At 34.7% G+C, this 20,876-nt stretch overlaps 1 protein-coding gene across 3 annotated transcripts in view; it reads left to right on the top strand.

Annotated features, from left to right (window-relative positions):
- The window catches only part of LOC149779202 (uncharacterized), a 77,769-nt gene that overhangs the window by 50,047 nt on the left and 6,846 nt on the right, over nt 1-20,876 (top strand). The window contains exons 8-13 of one of the 3 annotated variants that reach the window (XR_016415585.1): nt 225-312; nt 1,592-1,714; nt 5,030-5,207; nt 9,240-10,069; nt 12,585-12,799; nt 16,032-16,160. Coding sequence is in view for 2 of the 3 variants with exons in the window: in XM_089939776.1 (XP_089795902.1) it covers nt 225-312; nt 1,592-1,714; nt 5,030-5,207; nt 9,240-10,069; nt 16,032-16,366 (1,554 nt within the window). In the remaining variant the exon portion in view is untranslated. Of the gene's footprint in view, nt 1-224; nt 313-1,591; nt 1,715-5,029; nt 5,208-9,239; nt 10,070-12,584; nt 12,800-16,031; nt 16,367-20,876 lie in introns of those variants that run through there. The other 2 variants (XM_089939776.1, XM_089939777.1) reach the window with 2 other exon arrangements.

Here is a 20,876-nt window from a genome sequence, read left to right as displayed (position 1 = left end):
CCAACAAAACCAAAACCATCCCTAGTAAGTTGATTTAGCCTGAATTTCAATTTACTTATGTATGTTATCATCTATAGAGGCTAATTTAGCCAGAAATCCTTATAAGAGCCGATCTTTAGTGTTTAGCATGCTTGTTTGTTACTTTTCTTATTTGCATGTTGCTATGTATAAAGTTGTTTCTTCTATTTGCATTGTACATCGTTGTCTTTCAATTTCTGAGATAGGAGCCTGATGTCTGTATAGAAAGTTTTATACGCTATCAGATGCCTCGTGATCCAGGAAGATGTGTTTCATGTGATGTAAACCCAGCAGGTTAATGTATTTATAATTTTTTTCTTCTATATATTAGTTACATCCCTGTTCTTCCAGCTGTACTTTCCATGTAATGCAGAAACTTTGTACCTTTCATGAAAAAGCTGTTAATCTTGGTGGGTGTTTTCCTATGGCATGTAGATTTGCAGTAAGATTTATAATTTTCTGTTTAACCATTATGGTACTGGGTTAAAGGTTTAAAGGTTAGAATAATAATACACAGAATGGTCTTTCTTTCCTTAGTAAGGATTTTCTTTTCTTTTTGTACAGTGTGTAAATTACCCAAGATTATATTTAACTTGTTGTTCACAGTTCACCCTAGAGTGCAAATAAGGTCATATTTCACAGTTCACCCTAGAGTGCAAATGAGGTCATATTTCACAGTTCACCCTAGAGTGCAAATGAGGTCATATAATTGGACGTCAATAAGATATATAGCCATGGTGGCAGATCAAATAGTTTTGAGACTACATTAGTGTGTATTAGATTTTAGTTTTTTATTATTTTGATTGCTCAAGTAACCCCAGGGCAAGTCATAAGGTAGGGCAAGTCATAAGGTAGCAAAGATACAATGTCATTAAACCATGTTGCCATGGGGACAAAGCTGAAGGCCCCTGCTAGATGAAATTGGCATAGTGTTGTTTTAACTGTATCCATCCCACTATCTGTCTGTTTCTCCTTAAACATTGTGGTTTCTGGAATACATCTTTACTGAGAATAGTTGGGTTTTAGCCAGTTTTGATCTACACCTTTATGTTGTTGAGAGCTTGAAAAAAATTAAGTTTTCATTCTTCTGTGTACTCATCATTTACTGGATTTAAAGTCATTGTTTTCCAAGTCACCAAACTTTTATTTTCTTCAGCTTCTTTTGATGTAAAAGGGATTCTTGCATTGCAGCCAAGTTTGGCATGCAGATAAGACCTTGAGCATGTTTCATTTCTTGGATTCTATGACATCATGTATGGCCAGAACAATTGCCCAACTTTTAACTTTGATTTTCTTTAGCACAGTTTGAGTTATGATTTTTAATAGAAAATTTAGCTGCAGATTTTATTAGTGAGACCTTGAGGGATTTTGGTTGATAGCATTCTATTGCATCATTTACAGGAATTATCATCCCTGATTTTCTGTCATCCTACTGATGCAGTCACTTTTCTTGCTCATTTATATAGTTAGATCATGCATGTATGCATTTCTAATAAAACCTAATTGAGGGACCATTGTTTTTGAACAAAAATATTGTATTTATTTATTTATAACTTTTTATTTGTTTATGTAGCAAATCTATCCTTGAAGGGTAAGAACTGTGAAGCATCCTGCAAACCATTCTGTGTTTATTGTCTGTCAGACCAGCATAATCAGTTAGTGTGTCCAAGGCATGGATCCACCAGACCCCCATTTGGTGAGTCCTGGAAATTAATTGATGGTCGTTTTATACAGTAAATGTACTGTGCTGTATAACTTTTCTTTTCAAACTTATGAGTCTTTAAGTTTATGAAAAATTGACACATTCATTTGGATTCTCAACAGTCAAAGCACTCTAACATCAGTTTTGTACTTCTTTGTGCATAATGCAAAGTCAGATATTCGACCAAAGACACAGCTGTTTCATACAGGACCAAAGACACAGTTGTTTCATACAGGACCAAAGACACAGCTGTCTCATACAACCAAAGACAGCTGTTTCATACAGGACCAAAGACACAGCTGTCTCATACAACCAAAGACACAGCTGTTTCATACAGGACAAAAGACACAGTATACAGCGGATCACAGAAATTATGGTCTGAAGAATATGGTCTTTTAGTTGCTAACAAGTATTTGAGGGGAGAAAAAAATCAACACATTTTTACAATTGAAAGAAAACTATACTTCTTAGTTTATACATACGAACGAGTATGTGATGTGAAGTGAATATTGCTACCACAACATTTTTATTACAATCATAGCAGAATCAATAATTGGAGCTTTGTGAGTTGATCTATAGCCAGTCATAAATTTCTATAAATTTCTTCAACAATTGTCTTACTTGGCAGTTTGTTTTCTTTGCAGAAAAGTTATTCCTCTATTATATTGTTATATCCCTGTTTCTTTTGGTATTTATAGTAATCCTTCCCTCTGTCTGTCCTTCTTACATCTCAAACAAGTTAGTGGAACTGTTCCAGCAGTTTTTGATCAATTGTCATGAAACTTAGTACACATTATGCTCATCACCTGTAGGTGCTCCTTTCACAACATCACATTTCTTCTTTAATTTGTGTTAGAGTTATTGCCCTTTGTATCTTGTAGCAAAATGCAGCATGTCATTTACGTATTGACAAGTCATGAAGTTTTCATTTGATTGCGGTGAAACTTGATAGATCTTAGGGTGATCACTTGAAGATGCATATGTAGACAAAATCAATGTACTTGAGCATATTTTGATGGTTATTACCCATGATGTCTTGTAGCTAATGTAGTGTGTGAGACAATCTATAGTTGAAGTCACACAGGTCATATACACATTCAAAACTGACTGTTTCAGTTATGGGTGGCAGTTTTAAGAATTTGATTCTACATGTCTTTAAGCAGAAAATATTCACTTCATTTGGACTCTTATGCATCCACATTCCTTAGGAATGTCATCATTTAGATGCCCCAAGAAGTGCATATGGCAAATTCAGTGTTAAAGTACGTAGACATTTTTGGATGAAATGAACCTAAAGGTGTGATCCAGTACAATCCGGATTGAATGTCAAGTGCTGTGGTGTTACAATGAAAGCTATGTGTAATGATAAAAAAAATTGTATCATCCTATATTGTGACGATTCCACTAGACATGCTCTTTACTTGGACCGCTCCGGTGGCCTAGTGGTTAGAGCATCTTCCTCGGATGTGGGAGGTTGTGGGTTCGATCCCCGGCCGAGTCATACCAAAGACTTACAAAAATGGTACTAACAGCTGCCTCACTAGGTGCTCAGCATTAAGAGGTTAGTGTTAGGACTGGTCGGCCTGGTGCCAGGATAATGTGACTGGGTGGGACATCAAGCAACATGTCTGTGGCATGATGCCCCAGTGCTAGACATCACTATAAGCTGCCACACTGCAGACATCATAATGATATGACTAAAAAATTGTTAAAGCTACGTTAAAAATCCAGATCACGCACACACACATGCTCTTTACTTGACACAAGTTTGCTACATGGCCACCATTGTGAAAGACCATAGAGATCAATAATTCATCTGGAAGTTTTTTGATGGCAGTTAAGTTGTAGAGCATTCAATAATCTGGATTGAATAGACTTTGTTTAAAGAAAATTAGTGTTGAATTTGAAAAGAACAATTTATATTTAATTTAACATGAGTAAATGCGCATGCATGACCCATGTGTCAACTTAATTATATTTGGAAGTTATTACCTTTATTATCAAAAATCAGAATATCACATGTGGTTTTTCATTTGGTGTCCAGTGAATGCTCATATCAACATAGGGTTTTCATTTAAAAGACTGTTTATGTTGTCTAGTCCATCCTGAATGAAGATAGTGCCACCTGGACATCCAGTATGGCTTCCATGGTGGCTGCCTTGAAACTCTTGTTATAACTACATCTATGGTTGGTCTGAAATGAAAATGTTGACAAAAAGACATCCAATGTGGTCAGCATGATGACCATTCTGAAAATTGTGTTATTGCTAATTGTTCTGAATATCTGACTGTATTGCTGAATATCTGACTGTATTGCTGGGGACTTTACAGAATGATGTCTAGTTAGTCTTAAATGAAAATGATACTTCTTGGACATCCAATATGACTGCCAATATGACCATCTGAAAACTTTAATGCTTCTCCATGTGAATGGATGAATGTACTGACATCAGGTTTTTGCTTAAAAAACTTCTTATTGTAACAGCTGTTCTTGAATGAAAATAGTGCCCAGTAATCGGCAAATATGACTACCATCATGAAAGTCTTGTGATCACTATTATCAGCAGATATGTCTACCATCATGAAAGTCTTGTGATCACTATTATCAGCAGATATGTCTACCATCATGAAAGTCTTGTGATCACTATTATCGGCAAATATGTCTACCATCATGAAAGTCTTGTGATCACTATTATCGGCAGATATGTCTACCAGAATGAAAGTCTTGTGATCACTATTATCGGCAGATATGTCTACCAGAATGAAAGTCTTGTGATCACTATTATCGGCAGATATGTCTACCAGAATGAAAGTCTTGTGATCACTATTATCGGCAAATATGTCTACCATCATGAAAGTCTTGTGATCACTATTATCAGAAAATATGTCTACCATCATGAAAGTCTTGTGATCACTAATATCGGCAGATATGTCTACCATCATGAAAGTCTTGTGATCACTATTTCAGAATAGTTAGCCATATCTACATGCAGTTTTTTTTATCAGGTATACTTTAAGTACTCAGCATTTGAAAAGAACTGAAGAAATGGATATATCTTGGATTCTTGAATTTACTTCAGCCAGTAGAACATCAGTCCTTTCTAAGGACTTTTGTTGATAGATTGCCATGAAACTTTACATGCACATTACGTTACATGTACATACTAGTGGCACATATTGAAGCATGTAATTTTGGATGTATACATTTGCATATTGACTCATCAAACAGTATAATCCCTGTATATGCTTTAACAAATTGTTTATTATTGCTTTCTGATAAATTGATTATATTGTAATGTCTCTTGGCAGGTGATCATGTGTATGGGGTGTTTGTAGCTGGAAACCATGTGAAGGAGTTGCATGAAAATCTTAATATTGCTGGAAGTGATCCTACAAACTTAGCAAAGATTGCTGGCATATTCACTGGAGATGCTAAGAAACTTGTCAGTGTTTTGACATCAAAGTTCCCACTGATATTAGGAGCTAGGTAATAGATTTACTTTATACCACCGTCAGAAGGAGTGGGATGTATTACATTGTCAGATTTCTCCTTCTGTAGAAGAGTAGTGTTTATCTTCATTCCTTGCCACATAGGTTTGGAGCATACAAAGAAAAATCTCCTTTCATCTGTGTATTAGTCTGTCCAACCCATTTTAAATACAAAAACTTGCAAAGACACAGACATGTTGATTTTCTATGCCAATTTCTTGTTAATACCCACCTGGATTAGTAGTAAATATATGATATATGATAAGCTCTGTGGATTCCCCATTTTGACACTTGGTAACAAAAATAAACACAATCAATGATGACAAAGTAAAACTGTTCTTCAATCATACTGAGCAGGCAATACATTTTTAGTGTTTCTAAATATCTTTTGATTTTAGTGGGGAATAAATGAGAAATACATTAAATCCTTCATTATATGGATCCATTGGGGGACTTTCATCAAGATTATTGGTCAGCTGGATGGTCCAATTTTGGTCAAAGTAGAACTGTGAATGACGGATTGATAATGTGTGATGGACAGTCATTTTTTGTGTGATCACATCAACACAAGTGTCAAAGGACTTTAATCAAGGTAAACCCAGCTGACTTGGATTCTATACACACCTGGTCTGGTACATGAATAAATTCTATATCCAATTAAGTTAACATTGATCTTTGAATGACAGTAATTCTATATGTATGGACTACAGAACGCATATGATTGAACCGTATTGAGTCACTAATCTTGGTTGATTAACTTGTGATTTCTGTATGACACATCACTAGAGCTGGGTATCATGAAATATTTTATACCATGGTATGCCACGATATTTTCCAACATACCATGATGCATACCAATGTAAATCTCACTTATTTTAAGGACCAACAATTCTGTGTTTTGGGGCCGTGACTACACTTCTTGGTTTGATTTCCATCAGTCAAGAATTGAATAAGGGATGTTCCATTAACACATACATGGGACCCAGAGAAGGTACTTTTAAAGTGGGGTACTTACCCACAGATGTAATTTAGAATTTTCTTATCATTTTAATATGAAATAAGTGTGATTCAGGGTATCCTGGCATATACTTAACTGTTGTGTAAGTTGCAATCTGAAAGCAATCAAAAATCTGGAACTAAAGTGGGTTGATTAAGCTTACACCTTAACTGTTACTGTGATGATAACATGATGACATTAGAGGGACTTTTGAAAAAAAATATGAGTGTTGATAATGAAGCCTACAATTATTTAGCTACACTGTTGATAATGAAGCCTACAATTATTTAGCTACACTGTTGATGTAATAAGCTGGGGACTTTGAGTGGGATGCTAGCATACCAGGAAAGATTTATCAGAGATCACAAGTAAACATTAAACATTTTACTCAACATGCAAGAAAATTGACAGCAGATTTGAGAAATTACATGTGGTTCAGACAACAAATACTCTCCTGTAAATCATAGTATGTTTCTGCAGTCTTACAAATACACTCCTGTAAATCATAGTATGTTTCTGCAGTCTTACAAATACACTCCTGTAAATCATAGTATGTTTCTTACAAAGGAATACTTAGCACATTCACATACACTAGTAAATATCTGAAACATCATATTTATCTTTTTTTTAGTCTTTTAATCTGAAGTTTTTTTGAATAGCTGGATTTTGGGCTGAATCGATTTCCCAGCACTCATTTGACCATCAGGTTGGCTTGCATGACAGGGATCAAAGATGTGTTTAAAGGATAGAATTATATTTGTCATGAATATAATTGAGTTGTAACAAGATTCATTGGGAATTTCCGTATATTCCTTACTGACAGATGCTACTGATGTATGACAAAATACCATGGTATACCAGTAATACAAACATATATGGATTGGTTTAGGGACAAAATACCATGGTATACCAGTAATACAAACATATATGGATTGGTTTCTGAAAGTTTATACGATTTAGTGTAATTCTAATTATGAAACCTTAGTTCATTTGAGTTTGCACTAAAATTCTGATATAGAAATGGTGGTTTTCTACAAATTTGTGATTAATGCAGGTCAACTTGATTAGCATGATCCATCCTCTACTATGCATGTTTTTATGCATGGCCATGAAACTATTATGGTTTTTATGCATGGCCATGAAACTAGTATGGTTTTTATGCATGGCCATGAAACTAGTATGGTTTTTATGCATGGCCATGAAACTAGTATGGTTTTTATGCATGCCCATGAAACTAGTATGGTTTTTATGCATGGCCATGAAACTAGTATGGTTTTTATGCATGCCCATGAAACTACTATGGTTTTTATGCATGGCCATGAAACTAGTATGGTTTTTATGCATGGCCATGAAACTAGTATGGTTTTTATGCATGGCCATGAAACTAGTATGGTTTTTATGCATGGCCATGAAACTAGTATGGTTTTTATGCATGGCCATGAAACTAGTATGGTTTTTATGCATGGCCATGATACTACTATGGTTTTTATGCATGGCCATGAAACTACTATGGTTTTTATGCATGGCTATGAAACTACTATGGTTTTTATGCATGGCCATGAAACTACTATGGTTTTTATGCATGGCCATGAAACTACTGTCGAGACATCCTGAAGATGTGCATAATTACAAATCTCTTTGCTCCTTTAATTTTTGTTAGAGCTATTGCACTTTTTATGATTTAAGAGTGTATGACAATCTCATTGCACAACTAGTCCCCCAGTTTTTGATGGACTGCCATAAAAGTAGGCACATATTATAGTCAGTACCTGCAAACTGTGTATATCAAGAAATCACATTGCTTCTGCAAATTTTGTAAGTTTCTGCCATTTTAGTGTTCTAACCAAATGCAGATTTACATCGCTGAAACCTTGAAGGAATTTAAATTCAAGTGTTCCATACTATCATTTAGAAAATGTATTGCCCTCCAAACAGTGCTAGCTGTGCAGTATCTTTACTGAGGAACATTGCATTTCAGCCAAAGTAAGTGTGCCCCTTGTATATTGATGAAACATTAAATGTTTGCAGCAATCCACATCATCATTTGTAAGTTATGTCCCCTGATCTTACATGTCCTCCTAACTTTACTTACTGCACAGTATCTTGACTGAGAGAAATTACATTTCAGCCTAAGTTAGCATGCCCATCAATGTTGATAGTATATTGAATGACTTGCAGCATTACATGTCATCATTTGGATGACTTATGTTGACAGTATATTGAATGAGTTTGCCTTGCAGCATTACCTGACATCATTTGGATGACTTATGTTGATAGTATATTGAATAACTTGCATCATTACATGTCATCATTTGGATGACTTATGTTGATAGTATATTGAATGACTTGCAGCATTACCTGTCATCATTTGGATGACTTATGTTGAATGAGTTTGACTTGTAGCATTACATGTCATCATTTGGGTGACTTATGTTGATAGTATATTGAATGACTTGCAGCATTACATGTCATCATTTGGATGACTTATGTTGAATGAGTTTGACTTGCAGCATTACATGTCATCATTTTTTGGATGACTTATGTTGATAGTATATTGAATGAGTTTGACTTGCAGCATTACATGTCATCATTTGGAAGACTTATGTTGAATGAGTTTGACTTTCAGCATTACATGTTATCATTTGGATGACTTATGTTGAATGAGTTTGACTTGCAGCATTACATGTCATCATTTGGATGACTTATGTTGAATGAGTTTGACTTTCAGCATTAAATGTTATCATTTGGATGACTTACGTTGAATGAGTTTGACTTGCAGCATTACATGTAATCATTTGGATGACATGTTGAATGAGTTTGACTTGCAGCATTACATGTCATCATTTGGATGACTTATGTTGAATGAGTTTGACTTGCAGCATTACATGTTATCATTTGGCCCCAGAATACCCATCTTCTTCAAACTTTGGTTTTCCATGAAGTTCTTGTGTTTAAGGCACAGTCAAGCAATTTTTGAAAGCATTCGTTTGCAGAATGCCATCACTGCTATTTCTGGTTCTTTTTGTATTTCAGAGAGGAGCATTTGAAGATTGTGGTGCCAAAAGAGCCTGGCAATGAGGGCCAGATGATGAAAGACATTGAGGAGGCATTTAATGAAACTGATAAATCCATCAGAGAAGCATTGTCTAATAACCATTACCATGGAGATGGGGAGAGAATTAAAAACTCACTTTTCATCTTTTACTTCTCTGGTCATGGTAACAAGAAAAATGGACTGTATCTTGGTGGTAAAGATGAGACAATAAATGCCTCAACAGACTGGCTGAAAAAGATGCTGCATGAAAAACTTCTTGTTGATCAGATTCTTGTCATCCTTGACTGTTGTCATGCAGCAGAACAAGATTTTGCAAAGGAGAAAGGAAAATCTGGATTTGGGATTCTACAACTTTCTTCATGTGACAGAGACCAGAAATCCATCTTTGATCTAGGAAATTTGAAAGCTAGCTATTTCTCCTACTTCTTTTGTCAAGCGTTGCGAGGAGATAACTTTGTTCATGTTGGTGATGGACAATTAATAAAACAATGCCAACTTTGTAAGTACAGGAAAAGCAAGGATTCCAAGTCTCCTTGTGAAGAATTCCACCTGAGTCGTACAGATCTTCAGAGTGTGACTTTGGGCAGTGTGAAGGACTACATTCGTAGGCATTATGAGCTACAGGACCTTCCAATGAATTTAAAGGAGAATAGCAGTGATGTTGATGAAATCCACATCAGTTATTTCAAACCAGAGGAGTCAAGCATGTCAATTTTCCTGAAAGGATCCCAAGATGGGAAGATGTACACCTTCCGTTCAGCCCCCAAATCAATGTCTCACTTGAAAAAGGACATAGTCAGATATATAGGTACTACAAAAATATTTACAGAACTAATGAGAGATATTCTATAGGATATATAAAAAAATATGGTTAGCATTGCACACATACAGACTAATACACATGCAGGTCTTATGCAGGGTCATGCCAAAAAGCTCAAAATTTTGTTTCCAAGCTTAGCCATAAACCTTAAAATCTTGTTGTGAAAGTTTAAGTTGTTACCAATCTGTCAGTTTTGATTCAACTTTATAATATATCATAGTCATTACAAGTGTAAGAGTTGATGCTCCTTATCTCTTTCAAACGTTTCAAAGGGTAAAACTTGTGCTTCCAATAAACCATGTTCAGCTTGAGAAAATGTTGCTAGAGATCACTGGATGGTTTGGGGAATGTGTTGGTTGGTAGGTAGACAAATGGAGAGAAAAAGGATAGAATCAGCTGCTCATAAAAGAAAAAAGTTGGACTGTCTTTGTAAAAAGTTTGCTTTCAGTTCCTTATTATTTTTAGATGCAACAGTTGGATAATTCTGATAACAAATAACCAACCTTTTCAGAATTTGGTGTGATTGAATCATTTAATTCCAATCTTTTTCCAGTGATTGTTAGAAAAGAATTTATATTGATGATAATGGGAAAAGGTATACTAAGGACTAAAACTCCAGATGTTTATGTGATATGAAGAGTTTATATTTAGTGATATAAAACAATACATGTGATATGAAGAGCTTATATTCAGTGATATAAAACAATACATGTGTTATTTATATTCAGTGATATAAAACAATACATGTGATATGAAGAGTTTATATTCAGTGATATAAAACAATACATGTGATATGAAGAGTTTATATTCAGTGATATAAAACAATACATGTGATATTTATATTCAGTGATATAAAACAATACATGTGATATGAAGAGTTTATATTCAGTGATATAAAACAATACATGTGATATGAAGAGTTTATATTCTGTGATATAAAAACAATACTAAAGCCTTAAAGCTGCATTTTCACACATATATCTGATAATGTGTTGTGTGTGTGTGTGATTTGGATTTGTAACATAGCTTAAACAATTGTTCAGTCATATTGCTATGATGTCTGCAGTGTGGCAGTTTTTAGTGTTGTCTAGCACTGGGGCATCATGCTGCAGACATATAGTGTCATGTCCCACCCAGTCAAACACCAGACCAGCAAGTCCCAAAACTGACCTCTTAATGCTGAGTGCCAAGCGAAGCAGCTCCTAGTACCATTTTTATAAGTCCTTGGTATGACATGGCATGGGTTTGAACCTGCAACCTCCCACATCTGAGGTGGACACTCTAACACCTAGGACACCAGAGCACTCAGTGATAATTTAATGGATTGGCATGATATGCACAAAATCTTTGCAAACATGTAAATTACCAGGGTAAAAATAGGGAGATTTACTGTGATCTCTGTTACATTTTACATCTTCTAATGCTGATGTTTCCAAACCTGTTTTAACTAAAGTAGTGTAAATCACTCAAGCAAACACTAAATCATGTGAGCACAGTGTACGCTTACAGTTTCTGACCTATATATAAAAGTGGACCTTATTTTCAAAACACTTTGTTTTTGAGTGAAGTAAAAAGTCCATTAAATACTGACATTTAGTTTTTTTGGTTTTTTTAAAAGAAAAACCATAATCAAATTGACTGAACTTAACTATCCAGGTATCATTAAGTGATACGACAGCCACTTTGAATAATTGGAAGCAGCAACAAAATGTTGATTATATCTGATTAGTTCCATTGGCAGTCCAACTTTGGTCACTTACAATTACTATATATATATATATATATATATATATATATATATATATATATATATATATAAAGAATACAAATCATATGGCAAATAACAATCTTTTCAAGTGCACTGGATCCAGCGAGGGATCACATGTGTCTGGGATTGATTAAGATAAATGGAATAAACTGACAACGTACAGTGCAAAACTAGTATCTAGCTAGTCTGAGCACATTTGACTCTTAATGAGTTTTTTTCAAAGGCAAATACAAAACATAGACAAGACAAACAAATAAAACAGAAAAACGGTTAAACGGAAAAAGACTCATTAAATAGTTGAAAGCACTCAGGCTAGCTATAGTCTGACTATACATTCCCGTTTGTTTGTACCTCCTTATCGATTTCAATAACAAAATGTTTAATGTGATAAAAAGTGCACAGAACTAAGTCAGTTGAATCATTGATTTATATTTTCTAACCTGACTATGACCAGAATGGCACTAATACTGGCATTCCCTGCATCTTTCATGCTTAACAGACTTTCCACACTAACACAATGCCATATTGAATACACTATGGGCTAGTTTATTTCCATCAGACAACATAATGACATTGTTCATCCTGTTTTGTAACTGCTGGATAATTCCATAAATTACCATTACGTTGAGAGTTTGGAATTATATCCCTTTGCACACATGAAAATAGAAATTAAACCGCTTGTTAAATCCACGTGAAAAGCAAATTTGTTGTCATTCTTTTCCTTTGCTTGATTAGACACTGTCTATAATCGGAAGCAGACGTGATATGAATGTACATCTGTAATCGTGCACATACCCCTTTGCTGGAAATGGACTTGTGCAGGAACTGGAAATGGATTTTGGGCATGTCCGTCTGATATATTGAAAACTTCTGATAAGTGTGAAACACGCAGATGATCATGGTGTAAGGGACACTCTGCTCACAGTCAGGGACACTCTGCTCACAGTCAGGTTAGAAACTGTAAATCAGTGAATGAATTGACAAAGTTCCTTGCACTTTTTATCACATTAAATGTTTCCATTATTGAAATCGGTAGGTGGGTACAAAAAAACGGGGATGTATAATCAGACTATAGATACTAGTTTCACACTGTTTGTTGTCATTTTATTCAATATATATATATATATATATATATATATATATATATATATATATATATATATATATATTCATGTATTAGTCAGGTCTGGTTTTAGGCAATATAGAAACTCGTTTGCCATTGCATAATGCTCCAGTAGATCTTGGTAATTGTTATTTGTTTTACTGATTACTTCTAACAAACTGGATAGACCAAGATCTGCCAGCATATTATACATTGGCAAGTGTGGGTCTGTACAGTTGGATCCAACTTACACAGGAATATATATATACTGTATAGTATTTATTGGGACATCATTGTAAGCTGACTCGGAATAGTACTGATATTTATTGGGACATCATTGTAAGCTGACTCGGAATAGTACTGATATTTATTGGGCCATCATTGTCAGCTGACTTGTATTGGAGTAAAGATATTATTGATTGGGACATCATTTTCAGCTGAATTGTATGGGATTATAGATGGTATTTATTGGGACATCATTGTCAGCTGACTTGTATAGGAGTGTAGATGGTAAATATTGGGACATCATTGTCAGCTGACTTGTATGGGAGTGTAGATGGTAAATATTGGGACATCATTGTCAGCTGACTTGTATTGGAGTAAAGATATTATTGATTGGGACATCATTGTCAGCTGACTTGTATTGGAGTAAAGATATTATTGATTGGGACATCATTGTCAGCTGACTTGTATGGGAGTACAGATGGTATTTGTTGGGACATCATTGTCAGCTGCCTTGTAAATAAATGTTGTTTTGACAAGGTCTGCAGTCATTTCAGTTACCTTTGTTCAGAATAAATACAATGTAACTTAAACTTTTATTTTGTTCAGTTATCTGATTGACCTTAACCCTTTACCTCATTGAGCATAGTTACAAAGTGCAGCGCACTATAAATAGAACACCTGTTACCTATTAGACTCCATGCGCATAGGCCTGCCTGTTAACTATTAAGCAATGTAGTGTATGTTACATTTAACAGCAATTTTAACCATTTTACATTTTTGGTACACATCTTTTATATGTGGAAAAATTTAAAGTCCGATTGTTATAGCTGTGTAATTATTTTTCACGGAAGAATTTTTTATGTGCTTTCAAATCTTGAGAGAACTTGTTAACCGTCATGTCAGTGAGGCCGTGTGACCAACTGTAGCTGCCATTTCTCATACTCGAAATTTACAAGTTTTTCGTCTTCATCTACATCACTAAATCATCTGAGTTTGATAATTTATAAAAACTAATTGCTGCCTACATCAGTATCAGAGCCTTTACCTAAGTTATTGAAGCTTTCATAGTTGTGATTCTAATCGTGAAAACTTTGTACATACTGAATGAAATCTGCGATCACCACTTTGGAGAGTGGAGATTACGACCCATTTACTTTAAATAGCAGATGTTGACAAGTGCATAAACAGTGACCACGTGATCTGACATAATTTTTATTCGCAGAAATTATTGTAGTATCTAATAAGGGGTTTTCCCCCGAAGGTGGTGCTATGAAAAACCGGCTTAATATGGCTGAAGTTTACAGCAGGCATCAAAAGGTGCTTCCATACAAATGGAATACAGGTGTCCAAAGATGCTTGCATGAGGTAAAGGGTTAAGTAACTAAACTATTATCAGACAGAACAGGATAATCTGATTGAATCTGGTTTTAGTGAGTAAGTGGCAATGTATGTTTGATTGTCTTTATGGAGGGATTAGTCCAGTATCATAGTCCTTTTCCTGATGAAACATTTATGTTAATTTTAGTGTTTATCTTGTTCATGTTGAAACATTTATGCTAAAAAAGCTTATTTATTACCTTGTTCCTGGTGGAACATTTATGCTAAGGTTATTAATTACCTTGTTCCTGGTGCAACATTTATGCTAAGGTTATTAATTACCTTGTTCCTGGCCAATGTGGGTATGTGAGAAAGCTTGCCAGTAGCTTCTCGTGGGTCGGTGGTTCTTTCCGGGGTTTTCTCTGGTTCTTCCTCCACCAATAATACTGGCCGCCATGTATAGCCTATCATGTGCTGCAAAAATGGCGTTAAACCCAACAACAACAACAACAACAACCTTGTTCCTGATGAAACATTTATGCTAAGGTTATTTACCTTGTTCTGATGAAACATTTACACTAAGGTTATTAATTACCTTGTTCCTGATAAAACATTTATACTAAGGTTATTAATTACCTTGTTCCTGATGAAACATTTATGCTAAGGTTATTAATTACCTTGTTCTGATGAAACATTTACACTAAGGTTATTAATTACCTTGTTCTGATGAAACATTTATACTAAGGTTATTAATTACCTTGTTCCTGATGAAACATTTATGCTAAGGTTATTTACCTTGTTCTGATGAAAAATTTACACTAAGGTTATTAATTACCTTGTTCCTGATAAAACATTTATACTAAGGTTATTAATTACCTTGTTCCTGATGAAACATTTATGCTAAGGTTATTAATTACCTTGTTCTGATGAAACATTTATACTAAGGTTATTAATTACCTTGTTCTGATGAAACATTTATACTAAGGTTATTAATTACCTTGTTCCTGATGAAACATTTATGCTAAGGTTATTAATTACCTTGTTCCTGATGAAACATTTATACTAAGGTTATTAATTACCTTGTTCCTGATGAAACATTTATGCTAAGGTTATTAACTACCTTGTTCTGATGAAACATTTATGCTAAGGTTATTAATTACCTTGTTCATGATGAAACATTTATGCTAAGGTTATTATTAATTACCTTGTTCCTGATGAAACATTTATACTAAGGTTATTAATTACCTTGTTCCTGATGAAACATTTATACTAAGTTTATTAATTACCTTGTTCCTGATAAAACATTTATACTAAGGTTATTAATTACCTTGTTCCTGATGAAACATTTATACTAATATTATTACTTATATTGTTGCTGATGAAACATTTTTATTAATTTTGTTATTTGCTACATTGGTGAGTGGACACGTACATAATATATTGCATTCTTGGAGACAAGATATATACATTCATGTACATACAGTTTGTATTGTTTTGAAAACATTGTGTTATCCCTCATATTAATTTTTATATTTCAGAGGAAAAACATATACAGTGTGAAATCCTTGATATACATGAATTTCACAAGAAATTAGACATATCAAATCTGGATGGAGTTGAAAAGACCAAGTATTTGTTACAAAAGACAAGCTCTTTGGTTGCTATTCACCCAAGAGTGGGGAAGGAGAAACAAGAACAGACCGATTTGAAAGATCTTTGGAAGATCCGACCCTGTGGTAGGGCACTTGAAGCTCAGATACGAGACAGTGTCAAGGGACTTAAAAATGGTCCAGTGAAACTGACTGGACTTGTCAGGGGCATGACAAGCAGCTTTACAGACAAGTATGTGGATGAAAATCTGAACATCGGAATGGTTGGTACATCTTACTCAGTCCTACCCACTTATATTGCCATCACATACATCAACTTGATAAGCTGTGTTGATGAGAGTACAAAGTTCTGGTCTTGGCTGTGTTGATGAGAGTACAAAGTTCTGGTCTCGGCTGTGTTGATGAGAGTACAAAGTTCTGGTCTCAGCTTTGTTGATGAGAGTACAAAGTTCTGGTCTCGGCTGTGTTGATGAGAGTACAAAGTTCTGGTCTCGGCTGTGTTGATGAGAGTACAAAGTTCTGGTCTCGGCTTTGTTGGTGAGAGTACAAAGTTCTGGTCTCGGCTGTATTGATGAGAGTACAAAGTTCTGGTCTCGACTTTGTTGATGAGAGTACAAAGTTCTGGTCTCGGCTGTGTTGATGAGAGTACAAAGTTCCGGTCTTGTGGTCTGTTATTACTACTAAATTTGATATGCTTATGTTGATGTTGAGATAAAAAATAATGTAGATGTCAGCATATGCCGGTCCCAACTTGAACAAAAAAAATTTCTTATTGTTTATATCGACAAGCTGCCACTTCTGATTCATACTTTGTTCTACAATTGTTTGATGTTGCTGCCAGGCTTTTATGATTCTGTCGCATTATTAAATGGACATATCTGGTCCTTGGAAGTTGGTTTTCATGGTGATTTCAATAACATGTGCACCCTTCATCAAAACAAGCCACCTACAATCTTTTATAAAGACAATTTTCCAGTCATCAAAAGAAGTTGGCACCAAGCTTGTTTAAAAGCAATGCAATCTGATTGATTGTTGCATTTTCTAATGTTATGTGATTGTAACAAATTTATTGTGTTGTGCAAGTTTTGTTTTCTGCAGGAGTAAAATTAACTTGAAAATATGCTAACGATGGCAACATAAAACGCAAATTAAATTTACAATCTCTTGAAACTCAATATCTGGCAGTCAAGGAAGCAGAAGGCTTTGCATTTTGCAAAGATGTGTGAAACTTTTTCACTTATACATACTACTATGTCAGTATGGCTAAAATCTGAAAAGTTAATAAAAAAAGACTATAGTGTGCTTAAAATTCAGAAATATCATTATCCTCCCTTCCTGCCCATTTTGCTAAAACCCGTTTCATTTTTAATCATTAAATTTTAATTAAATGCCATTTTAATTTGATATATTGATTATGCTGTAGATAATCATAATTATATGCATTTCTCTTTTTGCATATTCTGGAATTTTTGAGTGGTTTACAAAAGAACAAGTTTTGTTCTTAATTATTTCAAAACTTGATGACAAGTTTTCACTTCACAATGATTCGTCTATTTCTCTTGGTAGCCTCAAGAAATTTCCCTTGGTAGCCTCAAGAAGTTTCTATTCATTGTCTCATTCAGCCCAGAATCTAGGCCAATTTTAGTATATGTAGCATGTAAATACTGCAACAACTAAATGGCCACATGCTGCTAGTTAATTCTTTAGTGACACATTTTGCTTGACAATAAACTATACAGGACATAAAACAAGAATACCATTCCTTTTACAGATGTGTCTATACACTGTATATATTTTCTAACGAGATGTGACTGATTGGAGAATTTTCTAACATGTGACCTAATACCCAAATTCATTGATTTTATAAGATTTGGATTATATAACACATAGGTAATACAAATATAAGTTGTCAGTGTACAAGTTTACTTAAAACTGGTTTAGTTTTTCATCTTCATTTATATGCTCAAAGTACAAATCCTATGCATTGATGATAAGTTACCCATTACAGATGGATTTCACTTGTATGCTAAATCCTCCCCCCCACCAACTCTTAACTTTGACAGCCACTTATGACATCAGTATTACCTCAGGTTGAGATAAACTGGTAGTACTGTACCAATTAAATTAACTTTATTTATGAAGGATGTGTTTTTTCTCTCAGTGAGTTTAATATTTGCTCCTTGTATGACCCTTTGCATAAACAAAATACATTTTGGATTGAGGAATTGGAGGGATACAGATCTGGTGCTAGGAATATCTGTCAGATTATTTCTTAATATGTATAAATAGTAAACACAAATATAATGATGCCTTCCATTATTCTCAACCAGCTTGTAAAGGAAATAAATATATGATTCAGTCTGCATGAAATCCATGAAAATTTGTCCATTGCTGTTAGGCAGAAAAGTGGGGGGATATTAAATTGAAACTTTCCATCAAGCTTCTGTCATCCATCCTTCCATTCATAGATATGACTATCCATCTTTGCCACTTTTCTTTTTGTGCAGTAGTAGTCCTGAGTCATAGCCATTCAGTTTGAGCCAAAGTTGGTAACCAATTGTAGAGGCTGATTCATGCAGTAAACTTGTAACTGGAAGAATGGAGGCTTATATTCTTACCAGGTAGACCAGGTCAGGACACATTGCTTAAGTTGTCATAACATGATGTAATGCTGTATTAGTAGAACACTATAACCACATCAAAACAAGATGCAGGGGCATCATAAAAATACATTCTCCTCTCTCGTTAGTTTCACTGTGAATTCAGTTTTATGTAATGGGTGCCATTTTTCCTGGATTATGTATTATATTCATTGGTGTGCCCTTATTCGGTGCTTCTGTTTTGTAATCATTCTGTGTCATTCTTTCTGGCTTTTGTGTCATAATCATTGAGTACCATTCTTTTCAGATTATGTGTTGTATTCTTTATATGCCATTATTTCTGGATGATGTTTTGCATTCATTGGGTCTGGTAGCTGAGTGGTTAGAGCGTCCGCCTTGGATGCAGGAATTTGAGGGTTCGATCCCCAGCCGAGTCATACCAAAGACTTACAAAAATGGTACTAACAGCTGCCTTGCTTGGTGCTCAGCATTAAGAGGTTAGTCTTAGGACTGGTCGGCCTTTTGTCAGGATAATGTGACTGGGTGGGACATCATGCTAAATGTCTGCGGCATGATTCCCCAGTGCTAGACATCACTATAAACTGCCACACTGCAGACATTGTACAAATATGACTGAAAAATTGTTAAAGCTACATTAAAAATCCAAATGACACACACACAAACACACTCATTTATTGGGTTCCATTGTTCCTGGAATATATCAAGGGAACCATTCATACTGTATTCTGTATTGAATTAGTTAGGTGCCATTTTTCCTGGATTAACCTTATAGGAAGACCATTATGTGTGAAATAAAATCTTGTAGCCAGTATAGTTGACTGTGTCATGTATTTTAAAGCTATTTACTATGCAGATGTGCTATCTTGGGATTTTGTCATTTCTGGCTTAAAAGGTTATATATTGGCCCATATTTTGTTTCACTTTTATGGAACTCTATAGCAGTAGAAATTTTACCTGCAGCAAAACCGTTCTTTGGATACCATGGCTTCTTCTTGTGGATATTAGAATTCAAGTTTTCAGTGAGACCTTACAAAAAATAAACCAATACAAGGAATGCATCAATTGCAGAATTCATAGTGAATGCCATCTTCAGACACTCTAGTTTGGCCATTATAATTCCTATTATTCATGTGAATGTTTTATATATATATATATATATATATATATATATATATATATATATATATATATATATAATCAAATCAGTTGAACCTCAGGAACAATGAAATGCTTATTCTCATTAATTATGAATAATGATACACCCATTCATTATAATTATTAAGAACTGAATGCCCATTCACCTTAGTTATTAACAACTGAATGCCTATTCACCTTACTTATTAACAGCTGAATGCCCATTCACCTTAGTTATTAACAGCTGAATGCCCTTTCACCTTAATTATTAACAGCTGAATGCCCTTTCACCTTAGTTATTAACAGCTGAATGCCCATTCACCTTAGTTATTAACAACTGAATGCCTATTCACCTTACTTATTAACAGCTGAATGCCCATTCACCTTAGTTATTAACAGCTGAATGCCCTTTCACCTTAATTATTAACAGCTGAATGCCCTTTCACCTTAATTATTAACAGCTGAATGCCCTTCACCTTAATTATTAACAGCTGAATGCCCTTTCACCTTAATTATTAACAGCTGAATGCCCTTTCACCTTAGTTATTAACAGCTGAATGCCCTTTCACCTTAATTATTAACAGCTGAATGCCCATTCACCTTAGTTATTAACAACTGAATGCCTATTCACCTTACTTATTAACAACTGAATGCCCTTTCACCTTAATTATTAACAACTGAATGCCCATTCACCTTAGTTATTAGCAACTGAATGCCCATTCACCTTAATTATTAACAACCGAATGCCGAATGCCCATTCACCTTAGTTATTAAGAACTGAATGCCCATTCACCTTAATTATTAATAACTGAATGCCCATTCACCTTAATTATTAACAACTGAATGCCCATTCACTTTAATTATTAACAACTGAATGCCATTTCACCTTAGTTATTAACAACTGGATGCCCATTCCCCTTAATTATTAACAACTGAATGCCCATTCACCTTTCCTATTCCCCTTAATTATTAACAACTGAATGCCCATTCCCCTTAATTATTAACAACTGAATTCCCA

The sequence above is a fragment of the Sinohyriopsis cumingii genome, chromosome 17, assembly GCF_028554795.1.
Source record: "Sinohyriopsis cumingii isolate HCF-2022 chromosome 17, ASM2855479v2, whole genome shotgun sequence".
NCBI classification, from domain to species: Eukaryota; Metazoa; Mollusca; class Bivalvia; order Unionida; family Unionidae; genus Sinohyriopsis; species Sinohyriopsis cumingii.
Note: the sequence above shows the minus strand (reverse complement) of the source record. Positions and strands in the feature narration are given on the sequence as shown.